Here is a 25,953-nt window from a genome sequence, read left to right on the forward strand (position 1 = left end):
ATTCCACCATATTTCAATTGTAATTATTGTAATTCTGATTTGTTAATCTAACTATTTAGTAACTACAGCTTTGTAGTTAAAAGATTTTAGATACAAAATATATCAGCAATTTCTAAAATAAGATGCATTACTGATTAAACTACCCCAAAACATATAGAGTCCTCAACAACTACAGTTCCCATTAAGTTTTGACATCATACCAATGCATACAACTCATGGATATACTGAATGATGGGTAAAAAGATGATGCATAGAATAACATTTAGTCACTTAAAATTTAATTGACATAGATGTCGTGAACTCAATGTCCAACCTTTTTTCCATTATAAAAAAAATAACATTGCAGAACTGCATCTGATGGGTAAAAAAAATCTGTTATCAACAATGAAAAAAACAAAACACTTAGGTGGACTCACCAATGAGAAAGTAACTACATGGATTGAATATGAAATATGATGCAACACAAGGTCATTTTTTTTCTACAAACACTATGTCTAACCACAAAACTGTATAAAATTCATCCAGAGAATTGGGAAAATTAGCAAGCACATCCGATACACACTGGGGAGGAAAAGAATTTCTGTACAATATCTTCACATTTGTATCACATCTCAGTTTTTGCTCAGTGGACACAGGTTGGACGTATGATGCTGAGTCCATTCTCCAAAGTACATGGGCTGAAAAAATGAAACGTCAAAATACACGGCATCACATAAAAGATAAAGGACACAAGTGTAGCATCAACGCTTAATGCATGTCTCTGAAGAAAAATTCTGTACCATTTACAAAAAATATTTAAGCAAAAAGTATCCACTAGTGACAAATTGTCATCTTTTTAACAGACCAGGCTCTGGCACAGTATGGCTTCGCAGCTGTCATTTCCTCTGTGCGACTAGCCCTGGTTACCCATAACTTCATGTTTCATTATTGTCCAAATTATTATGAAAATAAAAAGCTGGTCCTAAGTGCTTGACCAGTTGAGCTGAACGTGGAAGCATCCTCCATTTTAAGAGAAGTAGACCAGAGCGGTCCACAGGCTCAGCAGCCACATGGTCAGTTCCCTGGAAGACCAGAAGATAACAGAAGAAACCCAGCGGCAGTGCTGTGGTCTGGTATATGATGATGGTGGGGCAGGAGGGTGCGAGAGGAGAAGATGTGGACGATGGGTTAGATGTGATGAAGAGTCTCAGGTAAAAGTGATGATGTCGGCGATAGTGCTACGAGACTCTAATCATCTGAGCCACCGTCTCATCTGCTGCCTGGGCTGCATCCTGCTGTTGCTGTGAGAGAGGGGGAGAAAGGATCTTTATAATAATTGATGAGGAGTTTCGTGCAATCCCAAACTATCACCTAATACCACATCAATTAAATCTTTCAGAGGAAGTCAGGCAGTTTTAAGTGCTTAGTTGACAATTTAGAACAGATGTATAGGTTGGAGTAGGTATATATTTTTGGATTAGAGTGGTGACCTACATGTAGGTGATGTTTTTCCACACAGAGTTTCTTACCTGTGCCAGGGCCAAAGCCATTTCCTCCTTGTCTTTAGGTGAAAAGAAGCGTCCTCCATCTCCTCGCTTACGCTGCATAGCGTGACGGTGGCGAGACTCGTGCAGGTATTTCTGCCAGAGAGAAAGTGGATGTATTGGATACAGGGTTTTGCATTATCTGATAATTACAGTTATTTTTACCAGGAAAAAACTGTTGAAGTCCGACATATTTAAATCCCTCTGGTCATAATATCAGGTGAAAATAATTGAGTTAGATGTGAAAATATTCTGGCTCTGCACGCTGGTTTCCCTGCTGCCTCTCTGTTGCCGGCTTGCCTGCCGCCCCCCCACTCCTCTCTCAATATTTTCACATGTATCTCAGTGAATTAAGGGTTTATATTTGAACCAAGCCAGAGTTGGTGATTGTTGGTGGACCACTGGAAAAATGAACCAAGACAGTTCTGGTGAGTTTTGTTTTGTTTCTGTCGAGTTTGAATGAAGTGTGTTTTACAATGATAAAATCACTTTTTCTATAAATGGAGTCTGGAAATAACAATACAGTGGCTATTTATAGTTTCACAAAAAGGATCCTAATCTTAAACAAAAAGGTGTATCTCTTCACAGATCCTTTCCATAATGCTGTCAGAAATCACAGAAACAAGCACTTTTAATGAATGTATGTTGGCAGTGCGCAGACGCATATCAGGATAATGATACAGCCCATTTCGCGGCTGCAGTGCTCTACATTAGTCACTAAGACACCAAAACAGGGATAAGAGTATCTGATTGGAACTTCTATTTGTCCAGGATATTAAAATCGACATCATTGGAAACCTTAATTGGATCACGGCCAGTTTAACATTGTGAATAAGTGTTGGGCCACCACCGTACCAGTGCTGATTGGAAGGTCACTTCATCATCACAAATAACAAAGCACATTTTCTTACTTGTCTCTCGTTGTATTTAACCATGCAGGCCCTTGACCAGGTTTTCAGACATCCTATTCTAAAATTTTCAATATGACCCTTAATGTGAAAGGGTTGGAAAAAAAGGCTTACCCTCCTTTCTTTGGGGATCTTGCCCTCAGCCTCCAGCTTGGCTCGGGCCTGTCTTCGCTTAAGGATGCGGTGATACTGTTTGGCATTGACATACAGAGGTTCTTCCTCGAGCATCTCAGCCCCTGGCAGGGGGATACGCTGCATCGTGGGAACTGCACCACCCCCAGGGACCATCTGAAAGAGAGAGAGAAAGACACAAACAGGGACGCAGTGCTTAGAACCTCAGGCAAGGAAAGTATACATGTGCTGTACATCAACATACTGTCACAAACAAGCAGTTACTGTGCAAATACTTCAATCAGTATCACACCCTTCTTTAGGCGGTTATCCAGTACTGATATATGTTATATATCACAGTGCAGCGGTAGAGGCTCTGCACACGCCCACAGGTGTTCTCAGTCATTCTAGATGAATAGCCTTCTCTACAGGCTCACACTGGGTAGAGTTAAACTGGTAACTGCTTGACATCACCAAATAGCCTGAAGTAATAAGAATCGAAGGTTCAAGTTGTCCCAAACTAAGAAGCTCAGAGTTGAGGTAAAGGAAAATCAAATCAAACACAGTTTGTAAACATGAATACAGCCCTGAGAAGAGGTCTGTTCTGGCAAAATAAGTGAAAACACCGGTGTGGGTGGACAATAGGTGTTAGGGGCTGTAAATAAACACAGTTATATTAACTGTGATTAACAGGATGGTTCAATGCACCGAACTAAGCCCAGACCAAAACTAATAAACAAGAAACAAGAAGCTGTTTCCAATTAAGTTGTTCAGGAAGTTCCATGGCTAATTTTAGCAGCTTTTTAATACAATGTACTTATGCAGACAACACAATTAAATATAACCAAATCACTTATTCTTCATAGCATCACAATATGAGTCCACTAGAAGAAAATAAATACATTATTACACAATTTTTGACCTCCACTACACACCCTTGTGTGAGTGTAGATCAGGGGTGCCCAAACATTTTCTCCTAATGGTGGGCCACGGACCAAAGGCAAACACCTAGTGTATAATATTGTATAGTATTTTAAGATGTAAAATCACAAGTTCCCTAAATTGACCCCTACTGCAAAGTGTCACTCTGCCCACCATGCTCAACTTATGAGAAATAATTAATTAGGGATCCAATATATCTAAAAAAGCATTTTACCTGAAAAAATTGCTTTTTAGATATATTTACAAATCAAACCTTAGCGGGTCAACTTTGGCCCACAGACCCTATTTTGGGCAGCCCTGGTCTAGATTTAAAACAAAAAAAAGGGGTGGTAATAAGATGTTGGGTACCTCTGCACAGGGTCTTACCATGACCATTCCACCTGCATTGACCATGTTACCAGAGACGGGCAGGGTGACGGTCACAGTGCCTTGGCCGCTGTTCGTAGTGTTGGTGTTGGCACCACCGGCCTGTACAATCTGGGCGCCTGCCAAGCTGGCAGCTGGAATTGTGATCATTCCTGCAAAAAGATTATCATCACCATTCTTATTCAAAAAGACAACTCAATAGTGCCCCTGTTTGTAAAGTCCACAAAGCAGAAGAAAAACACAAGATGTTGGAGAAATTTGAGTTTACCCTGCTGCAGGACGGTACCATCTGCATTGACAGGCTGGTAGACAATGGTCTGTCCGTCAGCTGTCTGTGCCACCTGTTGGCCCTGCACGCTGATCTGCTGGCCCTGTGTGGGCAACCACAAGTAAGGAGAGAAGACAGTAATCGAATCAGTATTCGAATATCCATAATAATGCGATTAAATGGATTTGCCATTAAACTGCTCAGAATTTAACACCTGGTTCTGTCCAGCGGTGATGGCTGCCTGGGGCTGCTGGATGATGATCTGCTGGGGCTGACCCTGCTGGCCTTGGAGCTGGAGAGTCTGACCGCCCTGCAGCTGGATCTGACCTGGCTGCACCAGCTGGATCTGCACATGGACAAAGTGCCACAGTACACAGATTAGCCTCAGTTTGCTTTTGAATTGGATGGTAAATTCCCACACATCCCCCCCAAGGCTTCGTTTACATTCATCTGCAGTTACCTCAAACATCTACACAAACATACCGGAGGGAAAACACTTTAAATGAGAAAAACGCACAAAAAATGCCAAATCTAAATCAACTTATCGTTACATAAATACACAAGTAAGATATATTTGTCAACAGCAACATGTCCAGGACCTGATAATGAAAGCCCAGTCACACTGTGCTTTTCATACCCAAGTATTACCACAAGCCTTAATGCCCACCAATACTATTCCACAGAGAACACTAATACAGCATAACGCAGTATAATTTGAATGCAGATCTTAAAGAGCCTCATCCCTTACCTGCTGTAGCCCCTGGGCTCCAGATACAGGGACCTGCATTATGGTTTGACCCTGACCTCCCGACATGGCCTGAACCATTATGGGTTGCCCTGATGATGTGATGAGCTGCCCGCCACTCACCTGGACCATCAGAGGCTGTCCCTGGACCTACAGAGAAATACAGAAAGCTGTTGTAGGAGCACTACCAGTGTTTGTTACCTCAGTGCCACTTATATGTGACTCAGAGGACCACAAGCAGTTTATGTCAAATCAGGAGCGTCTGGGATACCACATGATGGATAAAAGTATTTGATGCCTAGCTGTCATTCTTTCTGTTTTGGGGTGTGAAAGCATGAAACCTTCCCATCCCATAGTATGGGAAGGTTTATAATAAACTACTTTTGTCCTATGCTAAAATAGCAAAACACAAAACCTCTATATTCATTTGTTTTGTACTTACTGGAGTACTGCTGCTGAAGCACGAGGCTGCACAACGCTCATTTCAACTTGATTTTCTTAAGAGCACATGATTAGATAAGATCCTAACATCAAATTGATTTGCTTTCATATCAGCAACTTGACAAGTACCGATGGTCCAACTTGCATCCATAAATGAATAGATGAAAGCTTGTGTCAGCAGCTGTACCATGGGGACAAATTGAACCCACTGACACTGTGCAACAAGACGCTAAGAAAAACATAGCTAGATGATGGGAAGTGACAGCCAGTAATGACTATGGATCCATGCTGTTTAACGCTGGTTCTTCTGCCCACTGCAACACACAACCATATGACTCACATTTCAAATGGCTTTCATGGTCATCAGGAAGAACACTGTCGGACTTGCTTTTAATAGCAAGAGAAGAACAAAGCCCAAACAGCAGTCTTTTGACAGTCATGAGAGCATAAGCGGAAACCCGCGGTCGACACACAACACACTGTGCTGAGAAACATGCAGTTCAGGCAGCTGCAAGACATGCCAGGGGAGAGAGGATGAACCAAACAGCACAAAGATGGGTCATGAAAATCAGCCCTGGTTGTTGCATGCAAGCTCATAGGCTGTAACACTGTCATGGCACTGACACAGGGCGGCGGTGACACCACTACCTGGAGTGTCTGCACCTGCTGGCCTGAGGCCGTCACCACTGGCGCCTCTGTTTGCAGCTGCACAGCCGTCACTGTGCCCTGTGTCTGCAGGCAAGGCAGGACAATACAGTCTCAGACAAGTAATTGTCAGGAAAATAGACCTGATCTGGATTCCGCTGGAAAGCTTTAATTCAGGGTACCAGTTACTGGTGATACAGTAGAGGGTTGTTGTAATTGTTGATGATGTGAAAAACTTTCCTTTATCCAAAACCAAATTTACCTGAGTAAATTCTGAGCTCACCTGCTGCTGGATCTGCCCATTAGTGGTCTGCACAACGATCTGCTCCCCAGTAGTAGTGGTGGCAGTGGTGTACTGCTCCATAGCTTGTTCTTGTCAGGGTCCTATCTTGAGACAAAAGAAAGACAAATACAGTATTAGCTAACGTTAGATTTATAACTCGTTACTTCAGATGACGCACACAACCTTTTTGGCCATCCAGAACAAGAAAACACACAAGGTTGTTGATCTTTCCGATCGCTATTTAAAATAACGCTAGTTGCCAACTCAGTGTTTACGTTAGACATTAAAAATATGGACAGAGTAACGGCCTTTTTCCATTTCAACACATCACGCTATTGTGTGTCATTATACCAAATGCAATGTCTGAAATAAAGAGGTGACATGTGTACCCCACAGTGCGTGATATAGGTTAGCTGCTGCCTTGTTTTATCACGGTGTTTTGTTAACAGGATATCTTGGTGAGCGCTAACAAGGCTAGCGTCAGTTATAGCTAGCTAGCTAAAAAGCGTGGCAAATACCAGAAAGTACAGAAGGGAGGCAAGTTAACCAGTAAAAAAAATGCTAGCGTGAGTCTTTAGATGGGCTGTTGTTTAGTAACGATATAGATGATAGTTTGTCGGGCAACGCTTCGTGGACGTCGGCAATATCGACCATCCCTTTGTTTGAGATTCGATATTTTAGCTAACCAGCTAACGTTAGCTGGGGCTTGTCGACCACAAGAGATCATGTTTCTTCATAGGAGCCAACATTGCGAACAAGAAGCTGTTTGCACCCTAACCAGCCTAGGACGCAGCGGTCGAAATCAAACTGCCATTCGATTTTTTTGCATTTAGCAGGGTTAGTAATTTGGTTGGTCCATAGCAAACCAATCCGTGCTGACAACTACCAATGCCTTCAATCGGGTCTCCCTTACCGTATCTTCGCTGTCCGGTTCCCCTCTGATTGGCTCTAGTACAGCTCGCTAAAGCCCAATCAACAAAGTGAGCGGACAAAATGGCGCAAATGAAACAACGGCGCCTGGGAGGAGGTGCGCAGCTGCGTGACACATGAATATGGGGACCGAGCAGGATACAGAGTCCGTAGCGCCCGGCAGATGTCGCCATTTAGGTGACTATATTTTCTGTCTCCTCTGACATTTCCCACTGGATATATTCTTTCCTCTGTTAATCTATTTACCGCGTTGTTTGGGCTTAAAATACCGCACGAAGCCGTTTAATCATGGGATGGACGATACTATCGCGCCTAGTGGTACAAGTGAGGCTCCTGCTTCGGGCAACTGAATAACTGCACCTCCACTGCGGTAGGTGGCAGTACCGCACCGTCTTTATGTTTTGAAAGTGATGGTTGCGGAAGTACATCTACGAGTTTCAGGGCATTTCAGCATGTAAATACAGGTAACCAGGCATGGTGAAGGAAACACGTCCATTGTAAAATAACGGACAGTTTGCGTAGTATCAACGTAGTATCAATTATATCAATTAACTTGCGCATTCTCTTTGGCAAAACAAGTAAATAAAACCGGCTCAAAAAGGGAGGACACGCCGTCTGTGAGCATGGCCCGACCTCTCCGGCTTCTCTCCCTCCTGTACAAGTCCGGTGCTCAATTTGTGACTCCCTCCGCTTCCATTAACAGCTGGCGATTTGCAAGTAGAGGTGCTAGCAATGCATGGACTGGGCAGAGCAAAGTACACAGAGACCGGGTGTCAAACAAAGCATCAAGATACTGTGATGATGAAGATGAAGAGCTTGGACTGCAGAATGTAGAGGATGTGGAGGGCAAGCTCCAGGCATTGGTTGAGTAAGTGTCAACAGGCAAAAATAGCCTTATGTGCAATGCTTTGTGTGTGCTGTCTATGGAGAATGAAGCCACCTCTCCCTTGTTTTTCAGTGAGGGGAGAAAGAGGCAGAGAACTGTGAAATACCACATATTGAGAAGGCAGATGACTCTATCAGGAGCTCCACAGAGACAGTTAAGCTGGGATGCTATTGAGCAAATCAGGTGAGATCTTTGTTATCTCAGTCCAACCACTCACCCAAGACACAGCTTTTCTGTCTTCAGTGTGACTGCATAAATGAGGCTTAAAATGTCTCTCAATTTTCAGATATCTGAAGCAAGAGCAGCCGGAGGAGTGGACGGTCGAGCGTCTGGCTGAGGGCTTCTCTGTCACCCCCGATGTTATCCTGAGGATCCTCAGGAGCAAGTTTGTACCCGCTCCTGAGAGAAAAGCCAAGCAGGACGCTAAAATAACGGCCGGACTCAGCAGTCAGCAGGTGCTGCCTTCAGGTGTTGGGACAGGGTCGGACAGGCTGAAGCTGCCTGGAAGCCGCACACCAGCTGTGCTCCCACCTGGCAGCAGAGGAGGTGCAGAGGTGGCTGTGGCTGACCAGACTTTGATGCTGCGAGACGAAGCCTCAGGATCCCTGGCTAAGACTCCTGCCCCTGTTACCGTTCTGCCCACCCAGCTCATAGGTGCTATTAGTAAAGATGCTGCAGTGACAAGATCAACAGAAGAGGATAGAACTACTAACACAGATCCTACAGAGGAGGAGGAGGAGGAGGAGGAAGAGGAGGAGAGCTGGGATGGACGAGTGTTCACAGAAGAAGAACTGGAGGAGTTTTTGGAAATGAAAAAGCCCTCCCCGGTGGTGCAAGTAGGAAAAGGCTTCTTTGATGCAGAGGGCAATTTTCTGTATAGAATCTGAGGACTGTGTTGAACTGTTGAACATGTGCAGTGTTCAGACTGGTATTGTGACACTTCAGTCATAATCTGCTCAGTGACTTTCTGAACAGATAATTATTTTTCAGGCTAAACAGGCAAAATAAAAAAAATTCTGTCTTCATTTATCTCTGTGGTAGAATGTAACTTAGTACATTTACTCAAGTATTGTACCTAAGTGCTAATGAGAGTTTAGTTAGTATTATTTTTTCATGCCACTTTCTGCTTCTACTCCACTACATTTCAGAGGGAAATATTTTACTTCACTTAAACTGCTCGTTATTTTACAGATAAAGATGTTTGCGCACAAAACATATAAAGAACTAACTAAAATCTGATTTCTATTTTGTTATAAACTACCCAACAGTCTTTGTGAGTACAGCTGAAACAATTTGTCGATTTATCAATTAACATATTGGCAGAAATTTAATTGGCAACTATTTTGATAATTGTTTATCCTTTTTCTTACAAAAACATTTCAATTAAGAAGATTTGCTGCTTTTCCTTAAAATGACTTTTATCTGTTTTTAATAATTTTGAGGTTTGTTCTATTGGTTGGACAAAATAATCATTGTGAAGGTGCCACTGTGGGCTCTGGGTCACTATGAAGACACTGACTATTTTCTGAATTTTTACAAACAAAACAATCGATTAATGGAGAAAATAATCAGCAGATTAATCCATGATGAAAATAATCATTAGTTGCAGTCCAGTACACAATAGTTCAAAATGAGTTTGACCTCAACAACAGTAAAATCTTGCTTTTAGATGAATGGATGAGTAAGAATTATCTGATGATAGAATAACAGTCACTGGAGACATTTTCCTGTGCTGTACTTTTAACATTTAAGGTCTTTTCATTGAAGGGCTTTTACTTGTAACAGAGTGTTTTTACAGTTTGGTGCAATATTAGTACATTTACTAACGAGCCCCCCCATGTATTTATTTGCTGATTTCTGCCTTCATTCACATTTTCATATATGTACATTCAGGAATAAATAGATTTTTGTCAAATTAGCCAGAGGACACAGATGGAACTTTAGTTGTACTCTCACCCTGCTCGCAGCAGCCATCCTATCACCAGGATGCGTTTTGATAACTGATCCCTTTGTAAACTGATGACCGACAGGCTGCGACAGAAACCACTATGTAAACTGTCAGTCAGCCACAGCGAGCTGTTTTGCATGCATGACTTTATTTTTGCTCAGAGCTCCAGTTTCTTGGCTCGTACTTTTCCATTGCTGTTAGTGAGAAATAAGAATCAGGTGACAAAAATAGAGGAACATATGAATTTATTGGCAAACCCAAAGAAAATTGCCTCAAATATACAGAAGAGAAAAACATAGCAGATACAAAGATGTAACCTTGTATATTTACAAAACCATCACAATGACTTAATTTATACAGTAGATTTAAACTGTAAGAAAAATGTGTTACCTTCACTTAATGCAATGAACCATCATTAAATAAGATCTCACCATGTGTCTCCCAGTGTAAAGCAGCTACAAAATAACCCTGTATTCAACCTGTGTTTTTTTATTTGAGTTGACTCTCTTGTCGAAGTATCACAGCCAGATTTTAGTCTCATGCTAAGACATGAAGGAGCAAATAACCAGATGTGGCTATTCACAAAGCTCTGTGGATTTACACATTATTTAAAAAAAACATGCAGTTCAGTGGGAGCCTGTATGAAACAAATTTACTGCTCAAGGATTCATCTTAGGCGACAAGTGCAACTTAGGAGTGACACACGCTGGATGAAACTGGTTGCACATGATATAAATAATTATCAGTAAATAGACGCTGGCCACACACTGGGAGGGCCTGACTTAATATCCTCACACCAGGCACTTGTATAACCACATCCCATTTACTGCACTCTGAACCTGTGAGTCACCAATAAATAAAACCGCACTTAACACAAGACGGACAAATAAATGTGCAACAAATATTCAAAAGAAAAAAAACTATAAGACGTGACGTGATGGGTGAGACAGATCTGTTGAGAGGCGCTGGTCAAACCAGTCTAGCTTCAAAATGTCAGCAGTATCAGGATGATTATGAAACAAACAGTTCACTGTAAAACACACCGATGAGAAAGATTTTGCTTCACCTCAGAGGCAAATACCAATTTAAAAAAAAGTCTCACACAGTGTTGCAGCTTATGCAACCATGTGTTAACTCTTCTGAATGGCTACAGTGTTAATTATGCTATACAACATTTACATAATTGCTTTTACGCATTGCTCCTGTCACCAGATTACATTGATGCATTCATCTGATTCGGATGTAAAAAATATCTGTAGATATTTACTATCAAACTATAATTATTTCTGTCAATTCTAAACGTCTTCGAACGGCAATTTGTTACATGAGTTCAAAAGTTTGTTAGTACAAAAACTGCTCAAGTGATTATAAACACGACTTGAATATGACTACAGTGATTATTACAGCCTTGCCACGTTAATCATTAGGTCACATTGAGGAAAAAGGTTTAAAAGGTCAAACTCTTAAGCAGTCAAGGGACCTTGTGCTTTAGACAAAACAGCAGACATTAATTTCTGATAAATCCTGTCCTGAAACAGACACACTTTACCATCCTCCACATTGATGCTAATGAGTTTCACATCATGACATCTCCATTCATCAAACGCAGCAACCGGAGACAGCAGAGATATCGTGCCAATAGGATTATTTAATGTACGCGGGCAAGATACTAAACATATCTAAACACGTTACTGCTATGAACCTAATGCAAATGGACATTTGCACTTGTGTCTCATTTCTTCTCTGTGCCACGCAGAACTGAAAGTATGCAGACTTGTACTCAAAATACAGACTACAACAGGGGATTTCTGGAGAAGAGGAGGCTAAAAATCTAACATTTACATATTCTTGGCCATCTGTGGGCACATTGTCTGACCAACAAATACTTTGTTAATAATAGGGATTAAGACTCAAGTGGTTTGGGAGAATTATTAACCAGCGATCAACAGGAACCTTTTTTAACACCTACCAAATTGATACCACATCGAAAATGGCAAAGAAAAACTGGTTTATGTACAAGTGCGCGGGAAAAAGGACACAGATCTTCAACAGAAGTGAGATGTTTTTCCAGGAGCACCCCCAGGTGTAGGGAGTGGCAGAACCCGTAATGTATTCGAGACGGATTTATACAATTAACTTTGCTTTAAAGCCCATTACTACGGCTCTGTCAGCAGTTCAGAGGACTGCATCAGTTCTTCATTGCCTAAAATAAATTAGATTCAAACTCAATCAAAAGAATCAGTGACGGAAGCGCAACACTACAAGACCTCCTTCATAGTTCTCAAGTGTGTCATTAGTCCCAGGAAGCCTCCATTCATTCATTATACTTCATAGATGACAGCAGATTGACACAGACTCTGTCTGGTAGCTGAGGCCAAACTTCATACTAGAAAGGAAGAAGCAGCTGGAGACAATAGTGTGGCAGGAAGCAGCCAGCAGGTGAACTGGAAACCTGTTGCGCCTGCTATTCAAGCATGTCCTGTGTAAAGACAAGAATAGAAGATGCCAGTGAAGCCAAAACCATACAAGTGAAAAAACAAAGACACCATTATAACCATAATGGTTTGGTTTTTTTTTTTTACAAAAAATACTTTGTAGCAATTATGTAAAATCACACTCTGATAGAAATTAGACAGCTACAACACCTGATGTACTCAAATTGGGCCAGTTACTGTTTAAACATTGTTTTACTTTAGAGAAAATTATATGTGACAAACAGCAAGCAGGCAAAAATTTGGAGTTCAAAGCTGCAAAGCATGAGTGAGTCTTGATTCTGAAGCAATAAACTGTATAGAAACAACAAAGGTTTGGGTAAGACAAACTGACAAGGTCCAGTTGCGAACGATTGAATGCCCTAAAGCTTAGCAAAAGCGTCGTTACATAGTTTGTCCACCAGGGAGCACTGAAAGGTCCTCTTTTCAGATGTAACCACTGGTCACGATTCTCTAAAAAGCACTTTTAAGAGACCCATATGAGTTGTTTGTGCACTGTGTGGCAGCCTGGCTTCATCTCTGTAGGGTTCTCAATGTTGAACAGGTTGATAAATGAGGCCCATGACACACAAATTCTTTCCTTCCACATTAATAATTAATAAAGTAAGTAAAACCACATTTCCCTCAGTCTTAACTCCCAACTCTTCTGGACAAAAACGACAATATAGTGTTCGCTGCTGAAAGTTTCTTTGGGTGATCTAACATTTGTAATATTGTCTGGTGTTCCTAACAAGCATTACTCAATGATTTAATAAGTTATTTTTAGCATTAAGGTGGGTTCCAGATGATTTCTACTCCATCCTTTCTTTGTCATGTATGAAAACTTCACCTAAGTTAACCCACATTAGCCTTCGATAAAGGTGGAGCCTGCTGTCCTAAAGTCAGAGCTGCTGAAAAACAGCTTCCTTAGCTTTTGTTTTCTATGTTGACTTCCTTTTGTTCTCACACACACACACACACACACACACACACACACACACACACACACACACACACACACACACCTGATTCCACTGCTTAACAATGACCCAGTCCTGCTACCCAATGCTTTTGTCTTAGCGTGTGTACGAGGGAGGAAAAGATATCCACCGTACCTCATCTGAGTCGTCATGAAACTCGATCTTGCCATTTTGAGTGTGGTTGGTCTCCAGTGGGTCGTCCATCCCGTCAGCAGCGTTGTCCTCAACATGCTGCTGCAGCACAGAGTACCGGTGAACCAAGAACCTGCAGGGCACGTAGAGAATACTGTCAGCTCAATCGAGGTCATGAGAAAAACACAGACACATTCAACACGTAAAACACACATGGACAGAAAAAAAAGCACATCTCTCTCTTAGACAGGCTTTGGCTATGGATTGGACTGTACGTGTGTGAGGAAAGATGCACCAACCTGCCACCACAGACGTATTTCTTGACGAAGACGATTCCTGCTGCGACGCTGAGCAGCACGATGACGATGACTGTGATCACGATGGGCACAGACCTGGAGGAGTGACTGTCTGTCTGTAAAAATACCGGCCGACCAGAACTTTAGGAAACACAGGCACGGGAACAGATACACTGCAGGTAATCATGCAGCATGAATTCGGTCTCAGTCTGCAGAGGTACTGACCAGAAGTTCTGGGCCCACCAGGTCGCTCACACACTTCTTACTGAGGTCGATCTCTTTGCGCTCAGGCATCTGTCCTCCCTCACATTTATCTCCAGGGATTTTCCTGTAGCTGCGGACCAAAGACACAATCCACAGTGTGTGATTGTTAGCTGGAGATATGCACACATTGTTCACTGATAAGCAAATTCTAATTAATTTTCTTTAAACAGGTGATTTATAATGTATATTTATATACAAATTATTACACCAAGTGTCAGTTACCTAGATATACATGAGGCTGCCTTACCTACGGATTATAAAAAATTGAATTTTCATGACATTTTACGTGACAATTATTAATTTTCTGTTCAGTCAGCATGTGTGCAGTGAGGCAAACATGACAAACCTTCGCATTTTTGGTCAGCTTCACTCTTCCTCACTGAAAACATGAGACTCACTCTGACCCTCATCTGCTTCCTCCAACTGGCCTCTGCATGACAATTACTTCCTCATTCGCATCACTTGTCTCCTCCGACTCCGACAAACACTGAGGACAGTCCTCCATCGCACTCTCAGGCCTTGTACTAAATATGTTTTCAATTTTATATAAGTAGTTCAAAGCTTTGTGCATAACTAACTTAAAATCACAAAATTGAGGATATGGTTCAAGGATGTCTTTTTTAGGGTGATGACATCATAAAAGATGAAAACAGTTTCTTTCAAAAACCTCAATAGAAGCTCTGAATGAAAAAAAAAGACATTCGGTACAGCCCTAGTACATAGTATCTGTTTTAATATCTGTTTTAATATTGTAAATATATATATATATATATATATATATATATATATATATATATATATACAACTATTAAATACTATAACTGCAAAATAAACATTTTATTCCTCTATCTACTTTGGTAAGACTGATCAAAACACAATAAATAGAGATGATTATCAAGCAGGCTGGACAAGTTAAAGCAAAGGAGAGCATCACACATTCGTCACTCCCTCCTGCATCTTGTCTAAAAAACATTGCCTGTCTATGGGATAATATTATTATCATTAATTTGTTGATGTTAAATAATGTGCTGGACTTCCGGGCTGAGACTTACCCACTGGTCTGCAGTTGCTCCTCTTTGCCGTGCAGACAGAACTCGAGCACTTTGCCTTTCAGGTCCGGCTGCTCCACACACTCCGAGCTGTTCTCCTGACGGTAGTACCCAAAGTCACTGCAAACATGGCGGGATGGTAAGAAAGGGAAGGGGGTCACCTATATTTACTGTCTTTACTTTACTCTTGCCTCTTTTTTTGTTTTGTTCATTTCTACTTACAGGAAAAATCCACTCCAGGATACATTTACACTGCAATTCAAACCAGTTTGGCATGTTTGATGTGGACTCTTCCTCAAGTTACTGTTTTTCATGTATTTGCATCCATTACAAAGTAAGCATTTATACCTTTATACCTCTACTTAGGTAGATCTTAACACCAGTAATTTACTGTCAGTAACAGCAATGACAGCAAGTGAGCAGTGCTTCTACTTCAGCAGGATATTTTGGTCGTCATCACCCAGGACGAGTACAGACAACTACATAATCACCAAAAGTACGCTTAAATCTTACATTATGACAGCTACTCTAATGAGTGAACTGAGTTGTTGTGTTTGACATTTAGTGCAGAAAGTCAAAACGTTTGTCTCAAACCCAAAATATATACTTATCTTAGCAGGTTATTTGTATATAGTGTGGTCACACTGGGACAAAAAATGAGTATACTCAACCCAGACAGAATGCAAACTAATCACAGTGGATTTCTGAGTGTGCTGGGAGCCAGAAAATAAATAAATAAAATGTTGACGGGGATGAAACAGCTCCAGAAAGATATAAAAAGTATTTCATCTTAAAAAAGACATTTTACTTTCTATTTGTGAAGTTTACCCTGCAGCGACTTTCCAAAGTTGCAGTTTGTCTGACATCAATTGAATTGCATCACTTCCTGTTAGTTAATAGGAGTTAAGTTTGTTCTTTTTTTGTCGACTAACTGCAGACAGCATTGTATGACCATTAGTATGTACTGTAGTATTTACTGTGTAGAACTCATATGTGGTATGTATTTAAGACACAGTGAACATCTTACCACAGGAAGTCATCCAGGGTGCACGGACACGGGGTTGGCTGGGTGTTGACCTGGTAATCTCGTCCGTTCCAGCAAACTGAGTCTTTCCTGAGGCGGAGGAACTTTTCTTTGTATCCCAGCATGCACCCATCGTTGGGGTCACTGATGTCATCAGAGTGGGCTAGCCACTGTACATAGTCCTGGTCGTTGCCTGCAAAACATCAATATTTTGGACTCCATTTAGGTATGACCTCAAATAAATCTCAGAATTTATCAAAAATATTATCCTGTCACTCACAGTCTCTGGTGAGAAGGTCCCTGAAGTCGATGGTGATGGAGATCCAGTACTGGCTGAGGAGGGAGTTTCTGTAGCCCCAGACACTGACATTCATGGAGCGAGCTCCCGGCTCTGATGCCAGCCCGGTAAAGTAGATGGGGTCGTCGGTGAAGGTGTAAACACCCCAGCACTGTCCTTCATCTGTAGAAAATCTGTCAGGACATAAAACAATGTACAAACATTAGTCCAACCCCAAGGAAGCAAAGCAACAAGAATGAGTTGTAAAGCATGAGAAATTATCACTGGCCTGATGTTAAGAAGGCACAAGGCTGATCTCAAGTTATTGTTTTAATGTGATGTTCATTTTAACATTTTATATTAAGCCTTTGTCCTCATGGAGTGGATTATTTCACTTCCACCACAGACATCTTTTAATGGTGCTTAAGAACATCAGCTGGTAGCTGGTTAAATAATAGTAACACCTGTGACTTACCTGTTGAGAAAAAGGCCAATTACAGTTAGAGGATATATATAAAACAAACTTCTCCAAGCCTGTGAATATTCTCATTCATCCAGGTCAATGTAAGCTTTAGGGCATTCAATCTTTCGCAACTGGACCTTGTCAGTTTGTCTTAGAACTTCTCCGAGCATCAGCAAATACAGGTCCAAACTGAACTCCTCCATTCCCGCTAACTGTAACTCACTTGATCTTGTTGATAGGTTGAGTGGGGCTGTGCTCCACAGCAACCAGCAGGCCTCCAGAGTCCAGAATAGCATAGTGATGGGGCCCATCGAGGGCCTTTATCCAGGTGTAGCCACCATCATCAGACACATACACGTCAGGCCTCATTGCTGAGATGGCATCACCGACACTCCCTGATGAGATACACAGAAACTGATCAGATGGCAAAAATCATCAATCAATAATTATCCAATTAAATAACTTCCAGCTTATCTTAAAAAAATTGGAGAATTACCATGAGCTAAGATGAGGCCCACAGCGTTTGGTTCAGACAGAGGCAGCATGGGGACGTTCAGCACTGTCGTACTGTAGGCTGCATGGATGTGGAGACTGCACTATAGACACAAACACACGCAGCGTGTGGCACGGTTGACTCTTTATAGTTACATGACAAACAGCAAATACAGTCACAATAGATGGACTGCTAGTTCAAAAGTTATTTTATTAAAACTCAAATCATCATACATCTTACAAAGGAATACAATCTATAATCTACAAAAGTACAGAGTTTTCATCAAGACCGATCAACTTTCTATCTTTGTTGTTCTGCAGACACACCACTCTCCTCTCTTTACCTTGTCTGGGTCTTTGGCTGTAGCGTCACACTTGCTGTCGGCAGGTTTCTGCAGGGGAACCCACTCCCCTCCCTGATCAAAGGACTCCACACTCTGCACTGAGTTATCTGGAACAACAAGGCAACACAACGTTTACAGGCAGTCTTAAGTGTTTTGCTGATGCTCCAATCCTAAAACAGTGTGTGCAAATAAAGCTTAAATTCAATTACCCCAGAATTATAGGTAAGCAATGCAACTGTCAGACCCCATAGTGCCCTGGCAATAACTATGTAGTCCAAGTGTGAAGGTAAGAAAAGGAGAAGGTTAAAACACGAGGAGGTCAACAGAAAACGCAGCGAGCAGCAGACATTATGGAGTTAAGTTGTAGCTGGTGGTATTTCTGGTAAGAGTCAGCCAGCTGCTTCAGGCAGACAGCACATCTAACACTGAACCACTAATTAAATATTTACCTAACGCCCTGCCTCCAGTGTGTAATGGAGAAGTCATACATGTGTGTGTTTTATGAGGGGAATTTGAGTACAGGCGTGTGCTGCTGTTCTTTTATCTAACCAAAGGCATATGAATCCTGTTACCTTCAGCCAGGACACTGGTGATGAAAACTCCTCGCAGGGAGGTGACGTTAGTGAAGTCTGTCTCGCCCCCCGTGGTGGTGTAAAGGTGGCGCTCCAATGACTTCGAGTACACAGTGCCTCGGTCATCTGATACATAAATGGTACCAAATCCTGTGTCTGTTGAAAAAAAACTGAAATTAGTTCACACATACCACCTAGACTTCCAACCAAATGTTTTGCACATTTTTGCAACTTTGCAGTCATAAAAGCATCATAACACTGCAGAAGAAGATGGCGCAACAAGACAACGTAATTAAAAGAGCACCAGACGAACATCAGATGGTGACAAAAATGAAACCCAACGGAAATATGACATTTCTGTTTCATTAATCTGAGGAGGGTTACATGAGATCTGTGTAGAGCAACGAGATGTTTGAATCTGCAGAAACAACTTCTTTTTCTTCTCTCTGAGCTGAAACAGCAGTCATGAGTCAAGTGTTCCTAATGTAAAACCTTATGAGAAAAAAAAAAAAACTCCCATTAAGTGCATGAACTCTTCAAAAAAGGTCAAAACCACCACAAGCGAGCATAAACATTATTTTTGCACAAATTCGCATTTTTTCCCAATTTTGCTGTTTCCACCAACTTTTGCTAGTGCGACACTTCAAACTGTGCCATGAAAATATGTTGATGGAAACACGTATACTGTAGAGAAAATTCAGATGCAGCACTGATAATAGCTAAAAAATTGCCCAGATACCAAGACGCTTCTGGACTATATGTGGTCCAAATCCACGACCATTAACTAACTTATTGCTCTGCTACACAATATGGAGCTTGAACAGCTGAGGTTTCTGTGTGGACTGACCTCCGGGCTCGTCCACATGCATGAAGACCATTTCATCGTTCGCTGCCAGGATGGAGTAGAACTGCTCGTGACCAACAGGGGGCAGCTGGGCCATGTTCCACGTCTCACCCTGGTCCACTGACACATGGATCACCCTCAGGGTGCCCTGCAGAGAAAGAGGCGGGAAAGGCACAAAAAGACGGAGGAGGACAGAGAGAGGGAAAAATGACAGAAAAAATGGTTTGGAGAGTAATTAGAGAACCGACGTGACAGACGTCCACGCTAATATGTTTTTACTTTAAATCTGAGTTTTACAATGAAACCCATCTCCATCCAGACGAGCACTGTAGCGCCGTATCAGAAAAGATCATCGTGCAGGCTAACACACCTAAAAATGCATGTGACATGACCATTCACTTACACTGGGCATGCGCGTGCCGGTGTTTGGTGTTTGCGCCTGTTCATGAAGGCTGTGGTAGCATGATGAAATGCAGAATTTAACTGCACAAGCTGCTAGCATATCCAACAAGGTCAGCAACACCTGTGATTAATTATCCATGCTAAATTAACTGCTGGCACTAAAGGCTCACTTATACATACAGGCTGATCAAACAAATTAGCGAGGGGCATGTTGTGACTGATAATAGCAAATCAGGAAGCGAATGTGGGTGTCTGCGTCATTATTTCCTAAAGTCACCCCTTTGGACTATGATGCAGTCCTGGAGTCTCCAAACAAAAACGGTGTCAGCAGCGTTTCCAAAAGATTCTGTTTTAGGGGTTTGAAAATGTCGGAGCAGTGTGGACGCTTGGCGTGAACAACAGTTGAAGTTTTAAATCGAAAATGCATTAGTGCGGATGTAACCACAGACTTCGACGTGTTAAAACGGTTAAAAGTTCCCCTTTAAAATACCTTAGTTCCCCATATTTACTCATGGTGATACTTACCCAATGAATTATCTTCTAAACCACACACAGAGATAAGCAAGAATGCCCATTTCAAATATACAAATCCTACAAAAAAAATATGTTCCCAATACAACAATGTGACATATTGTATCTCACCTCACAACAGCATACTGGGTTTCAAACTGAGGCGACTGAAGCTATTTCTCATAAACACAAATGTCTAAATAATCAATATTACGCCTCTGGACGCCTGATCATGTTTCTGTATCTGCTGGTGGTTTGGGCCTACTGTGAACTGACCTTGCCTGTCATTACAGAGGCGAAGAGGAAGCGTCCACCCAGGCCGAAGGAGTAGATCTTGCTGGCAACTGTCTTGGTGTTTTTGCCGTAGTCTGTCGTTCTCCTTAGATCCAGCATTCCTCGATCACCTGAAAATAAAAAAACAAACATAGGAAAACTTAGAAAGTGCAACAAAATATGCAAATTTACATGTGTCACTGATAATACACATAGTACTTAAGAGGAATATGAGGCTAAATCATGAAATAAGGACATAGTATAAAGACTTTGCTTCATTTTGCCACAATCATGTTATCTTGATACCATTTGTAATTCCAATGTTCATAATCCAAAATCCAAATTTAGGGTTAATCAATGGAAAACAGGGGTCTCAATAAAAACATGATAAAGAAGCTTATCCTTTAAACAGTATTGAGTGACTGGATCACTTACTGCATGATCCGTTGAGGCTGGCTGTAAAGAAGATGGTGTTTTTGCTCCCCCTAGAATCAGCGTGGAAAGACACAAGAGTGTCAAATAAGCAGACGCGCACATTTCAGTCAACAGTGTCGAGAATATGTAGGCAAAAAAGATCCAGACTGCTTTTCTGATAAGAATGTGACAGTTCTCAGTGATCTTAAATGACAAGAAAGAAATCAGGTCTCATGCTGGAGTCTGTGTGCATTCTCAATCTATTCCCATAAGAGGTTTGCTTGTTGTGAAAGTAAGCATCACATGCCCTTCTTAAATATGTACTTTCTTTGGAGTGTAGTGTTTTGACTTCAGAAAGCTGCTGCCAGAGTTGAAAATGACCCATTTTCCTGGAGCCTGTTCCGATCTCTGGGACAATAATAAAAGGTTATCTTTCAGACAGACTGTTTTGTATATAGAGTTCTCTCACACACAGCGACCTCGAAAACACAGCCTCAAATCGAAACTAAAAAGACATTCAGAGCTGCCAAGGTTACTAAGTGATGCATACCAGGAAGTACCTCTAAAACAACAGTGCAGCCAGGGCTTGGCCACAATAGAACTTGCTGAACAGTCACTGACTGCAATGCAGTTTTACTGCCTATTCTGCAAAGGTGCAGCACCAATAAAAGTCTTTGGAGAAAAATTATTAACATCTTAAAACTACCAGCAAGAGAGAGAATGTTCTCTGAAGAAGTCAAAACATGATACTTTGATCACTAATAATTAATAAAGCTGAGTAAACAGAGGTGGTCTTCTAACACCTGGAATAATAAACTAATTGGAGGACTTCACAACTGACTAACAGATAACATATCACTGAACAGAAATATTTCCCTGAGACTCAGGGTGTGGTCGAATTTAAAAAAAAAAAAAAAAAGACGTTCTTTGTCTTTTCCGAGACACTTTTCCTTGATCTCGATGGAAAACGTTATGAGGTTGAAGAAATACGTAAAGGAGAATTCATAAGGAAAAGACAACCGCGGTGCTCAGAGACTGCACTCCCACTAGACCACGTAATCATGTGACGGTGGAGGTTATTGACATGGGTCTGCCACGTTGCTGCTGCAGGGAGCTGCAGGACAGCATCATCTCCTTTCCTTCCATAAAGGTTGGTTCAGTGTATTCTATGCTAAAGGAGATGAAACAGGAAGCACTGAGGCACCTTCTCTTTATCAGTAAGAGGGTTCGACCAGCTCTGATCATGCCTGCCACTTGGACACCACTCAGTTAGGAACCTTCTGAAGGCAAAAAAGACGATTCAACTGCATCCGCAGCCACTTATTGAAGAACACTACTGACAGCGAGTGCTAATGTCAGCAGTACGTCTCGTCTCTTACCATTTCACCAGGCACACCATGTCATGAAGCTTTTTCCATGTGCTGCCAAAATCTTCAGACAGCCACAGTTCATTCTGAGGAGAGCAAAACACATTATGAACAGCAATGACAGCACTGGTCACACAGTTCACTCAGAGGAGAGCAGCCCATAAACAGCTATGTTAATAAATGTACTATGTAAACACATAGAAAATGACTGACTAAATGGTGTCTACCTGCCATGAGGAAGTGAGATGATGGCCTTTGCTTAAGGGTTTTACAACAGGCCATAAGAACAGTCGCTTATCCAAATGAATGATACTTTCAAAATATCTACCCACACCCACCCACATGTTTATACAGACTAACTTACATCCAACCTGGTCTCTTTCCAAACACAGCACCTCAACATTAACTACTTACGTTGTTGCTGAGGACCAGCAGCACATTGGAATTGTCAGGGTTGTATGTAATCTGCATCAGGGGGATGAAGGGCAGGTCCTGGTGGCTGAAACTCCTTCCAAAGTCATCGGAGACAAAGATCCGAGACCCCTGACCTCCGGACACTTCAGCTGTCAGGATCACCTACAAGCCAGAGTCCAAACTTCAGACCGATGAAACCACACAACATGGTAACATGCTAAAGGTTCTTCACAGCAGGCACACATGACTGCTGTGCTACATTTCTAGAAACTACACGACTAGATGAGGTAAGGCTCGCTGAGGACGGGACTTACTTTCCCAGAGTTCTCGGGGCCGATGGCGATGCCAAACTCGGATCTGATGAAGGTGTTGTTGATGAGGCTGGTCACATCCTCAAATGACTTCCCGTAGTTCTCGCTGGAAGACAAATGGTTTCATCAAAAGATGAATGCAAATCAAATACAAATCATGCGCTTTTTCTGGCAGGTGAGATCACTAGACGCACCTTCGGTAGAGTTTGGACTGCCCAAGTCTGATCATGAAGAAGGGCACCTGAAAAGTTGTCAAAGCCAGGATGACCTGCCAAGAAACAAGGTTCAGCTTGAGGAAAGTGGGGCACGGATCATTTATTAATGTGCCTGAGACCCTGATGTGAAGAACTCATTATGTAATCCATGAGTTTCCTTGCAGCAGAGTACTCTGTCACTCTCATACAGTTCACTGAATAATCCACCCAAGTTCGTCCTACTCGTGTCACAAAGGAGCAACACTGTGTGAGAGACATGTGAGGTGCAAACAGAGAAGAGCGTAACACTCACCCCCGTGCCATCGCCAACCCAGGCCAGCGACACTGACCCACTCAGGTCATTGAAGGTATACTGAGAAAAAAACAATGAAAAAACAAACATATTAATGACCACAGCACCAGTTGAGTAGTACATCTAATAAATCTGTGTGAAGGATACTGAATCATGAGAGGAACAGCTGCTTGAGCCTGGCTTTTAAAAAGGGATGAACTGACCACACGATTAGAAACTGCAATCAAAACCTATTTGAGCTTTTTTGCCTTCAGACTGTATTTTTGCTTTGACTGGTTTTCCCGTGTCATCCGTGCGTGCAAAACGTGAAGCACCACTTATCAGACCAGACAAGCATTTCAGCAAGCACAAGGAGTACAAGCCAAATGCTCTCCTCTGGATTCCACTGCTGAATGCCACATTAAAACCGAGGTCAAGAATCAGGTTTTCACTTTGGAGATAATTTGGTGCAAATCAAATCAATTTAGCAGCATGACTCTAACAAAAATACTTAGAGCTTACAGTTGCCTTGTATAAATGTCTTGATTCCTGAAACCCATTCAGGGGCCCATTATTTGTCAACTATGTGAGCACTGACAAACTGTCTGAGGCAGATCTCCTTTGGCATCTCATGCTTTAAGCAGCTCCAGCACCGGTGGGACCTGTAGCAGCGACCTCGAGGGGAGTGACGAAGCTAAGCCTCCAGAAATTCTGTCGACTTCAGATTACTGGGGCCAAGCACACAAAGACCGCAATGCAAAGTTGATCACATGGCAAAGAGGAGCTAGGCAAATAAGCAGCACAGGCCTCTGCTGAGGTCAGCCTCCTGTTTGTTTGGAGGAGAGCACTGCATGGATAATTTGGGTGCTTTATCTTCCTCTGTGCTACAAATGTGAAATCCATGACACATCTGGTGAGAAATTTAGTCCACTCTCCTATGCAGGATTTAATGCTGTAGCCTCAGACTCCCTGCTTCCTAGCTCACCACCACACAGACACAGTTTTTAATTACAAAATAACTACCACACAGCCGGTCACATGGATTCCCCTGGGCCAATTTCCCTGTTAACATTCAGGCAGCTTCACTGTCAGTGAGGCAGAGAAAAGTGGGATCCTCAAGCACAGAACGCAGCTGCATCCTTGAGAAGAATCAGATATAGGTCACGTCCATTTGTGGAGCATTTGAGAGGTGAAGCGCTCTGGTTCAGTTGAGCCTACGTAGATCTTAAAGCATGAGGGAAAGAGGCGTTGTTGCTGTTTCACAACACTGCCTTTCACTGCACCAAATATAAAAGACAAAAAAAAAATCATGGCAGTCCAAAGCTGGCTGCCAACAGACAGGCAAGAAGGTGCCTTTAAAGGCTGTTTGAGCTTGAGGGTAGGTGTAGGAAAAGCCAGAGCTTAGACCCTGCCAGGCATTTTGATGATGATACATGATGCTTGAATTGCGTGTTTTTGCTTTACAATAGGAAAAATAAATGCACAGAGCAACATCCTCTATCTAACCGGGTTACCCTGGGCTCCAGTGCCTACAGCTGAATGGAAAACGAGCCCAGCAGCGGCTAGCTTTCTGAGCACACTGAAGAGCTGATTAGGCCTGTGCGTGCACCTGCGCATCACCTTCATTTAATTGCCAGACGTGCGAAGAGTAACAGGACCTCCGCTGGTTCACTTACACGGTGGGTGTTGTCTGTTAACTTGGTGTCATATCCTTGAAGGGCTTCGCAGGAGTCGCCCTGTTGGGCGCTTCTTCGTTTTATCTTGTGCTCTGGTGATGCAGACAGCCATGCAGGCAGAGACCTCTTGACGATTTTCGCAGCTTTTTCCTCAGTGTGTGAACGCCTCACAAAAAGCGACTGTCCGAAGGGCTGCGATCCCTGCTGGAAATCTACACCGGCTGCGAAAGTCGAGACAGACAGCAGCAGGATACAGGGCAGCAAAAGTCCCATTCTCGCTGCTAGTGTCGCTGGCAGAGAAAACTCAGCAAAGAAGGAGAAAGCACCCCAAAACGAGTCTTTGTTTATGCCGGTCTTGCCTGGAAATTGAAGGTCGCTACAGCTCTGCCGCGGATGACATCAACAAAACAGTAGTCCTGACAGCGACTATTTCTGGCTTTGAAAACACGGAGCGTCCTCAAAGCTCCCACTGTTCCCCCGCGCAGCCGCGGGAAAAATATTATGAAAGCAGGGGTGGGAAAATCGCAATTTTCCAAATCAACCGCAGGATTTAACACCAATTAATCGTGCTGCACCTCCTTAGCTGACAAGATTCACTGTAACGATGGGGCAAACTGTGTCTGCGGATCGTAATGCACTATGCAGAGAGGAGCCGCTGCGATTGGCTGCTCGTCTATTCTGGTCCACCTATCCGCTGTTTTGATTGGTTCGGAAAGGCGGTGTCAAAAATAGGAGCAGCATAATTAGATGTCAGAGCCTGTCTAGATAGGTTGAGCAATACTACCGTCTAACTCCATCCAGCCTGAACTTAGCTTAAAGCTGAAAAATTGCACTTTTCGCTCCCTATTGTGTGTATTTCAGGAGGGGCTTTAAGTAAACACAGGTAACAACATTCA

At 42.4% G+C, this 25,953-nt stretch overlaps 3 protein-coding genes across 10 annotated transcripts; 1 reads left to right on the forward strand and 2 right to left on the reverse strand.

Annotated features, from left to right (window-relative positions):
* Nucleotides 1-261: 261 nt before the first annotated feature.
* On the reverse strand, nt 262-7,272 carry nfyal (nuclear transcription factor Y, alpha, like). Of its 8 annotated transcripts, none has more exons than XM_041945520.1 (10): nt 7,146-7,272; nt 6,233-6,333; nt 5,950-6,036; nt 4,867-5,013; nt 4,333-4,464; nt 4,119-4,221; nt 3,833-4,002; nt 2,546-2,719; nt 1,509-1,619; nt 262-1,280 (listed from the first exon to the last, which is right to left on the reverse strand). In XM_041945520.1, the coding sequence occupies exons 2-10, from the start codon at nt 6,311-6,313 to the stop codon at nt 1,218-1,220; spliced, it is 1,068 nt and encodes a 355-aa protein (XP_041801454.1). In that variant the 5' UTR covers nt 6,314-6,333; nt 7,146-7,272; the 3' UTR covers nt 262-1,217. The 8 variants fall into 8 exon arrangements, with proteins under 8 accessions (XP_041801454.1, XP_041801456.1, XP_041801457.1 ...); XM_041945522.1 differs by having other exon boundaries at nt 5,953-6,036; nt 6,233-6,337; nt 7,146-7,242; XM_041945523.1 differs by having other exon boundaries at nt 3,851-4,002; nt 6,233-6,337; nt 7,146-7,242.
* A 327-nt stretch (nt 7,273-7,599) lies between these two features.
* Nucleotides 7,600-10,616, forward strand: ngrn (neugrin, neurite outgrowth associated). Its single transcript, XM_041945630.1, has 3 exons — nt 7,600-8,030; nt 8,121-8,231; nt 8,335-10,616. Exons 1-3 carry the CDS (start codon nt 7,786-7,788, stop codon nt 8,933-8,935), a joined length of 957 nt encoding a protein of 318 aa, XP_041801564.1. The 5' UTR covers nt 7,600-7,785; the 3' UTR covers nt 8,936-10,616.
* On the reverse strand, nt 10,225-25,666 carry sort1b (sortilin 1b). Its single transcript, XM_041945629.1, has 20 exons — nt 25,058-25,666; nt 23,403-23,462; nt 23,090-23,163; nt 22,899-23,001; nt 22,585-22,746; nt 22,183-22,256; nt 20,825-20,874; nt 20,393-20,520; nt 19,208-19,352; nt 18,361-18,516; nt 17,789-17,895; nt 17,449-17,548; nt 17,176-17,347; nt 16,493-16,683; nt 16,216-16,405; nt 15,192-15,308; nt 14,101-14,209; nt 13,879-13,991; nt 13,583-13,712; nt 10,225-12,475 (listed from the first exon to the last, which is right to left on the reverse strand). Exons 1-20 carry the CDS (start codon nt 25,328-25,330, stop codon nt 12,461-12,463), a joined length of 2,469 nt encoding a protein of 822 aa, XP_041801563.1. The 5' UTR covers nt 25,331-25,666; the 3' UTR covers nt 10,225-12,460.
* Nucleotides 25,667-25,953: the final 287 nt, after the last annotated feature.

This window comes from Chelmon rostratus, chromosome 10, assembly GCF_017976325.1.
Source record: "Chelmon rostratus isolate fCheRos1 chromosome 10, fCheRos1.pri, whole genome shotgun sequence".
NCBI classification, from domain to species: Eukaryota; Metazoa; Chordata; class Actinopteri; order Chaetodontiformes; family Chaetodontidae; genus Chelmon; species Chelmon rostratus.

Bases quoted from the DNA above. Each gene is read 5' to 3' on its own strand.
- nfyal (XM_041945520.1), bottom strand. From the start codon at position 6,313: ATGGAGCAGTACACCACTGCCACCACTACTACTGGGGAGCAGATCGTT. The intron at 6,037-6,232 runs GTGAGCTCAGAA...CCTTGCCTGCAG, and splicing joins ATGGGCAGATCCAGCAGCAG to ACACAGGGCACAGTGACGGC. The intron at 1,281-1,508 runs GTAAGAAACTCT...CCTCTCTCACAG, and splicing joins TGGCTTTGGCCCTGGCACAG to CAACAGCAGGATGCAGCCCA.
- sort1b (XM_041945629.1), bottom strand. From the start codon at position 25,330: ATGGGACTTTTGCTGCCCTGTATCCTGCTGCTGTCTGTCTCGACTTTC. The intron at 23,463-25,057 runs GTAAGTGAACCA...TTTTTTTCTCAG, and splicing joins TAACAGACAACACCCACCGT to TATACCTTCAATGACCTGAG. The intron at 17,896-18,360 runs GTAACAGGATTC...TTGTTGTTCCAG, and splicing joins CACCAGTGTCCTGGCTGAAG to ATAACTCAGTGCAGAGTGTG.
- ngrn (XM_041945630.1), top strand. From the start codon at position 7,786: ATGGCCCGACCTCTCCGGCTTCTCTCCCTCCTGTACAAGTCCGGTGCT. The intron at 8,031-8,120 runs GTAAGTGTCAAC...CTTGTTTTTCAG, and splicing joins AAGCTCCAGGCATTGGTTGA to TGAGGGGAGAAAGAGGCAGA. The intron at 8,232-8,334 runs GTGAGATCTTTG...CTCAATTTTCAG, and splicing joins GATGCTATTGAGCAAATCAG to ATATCTGAAGCAAGAGCAGC.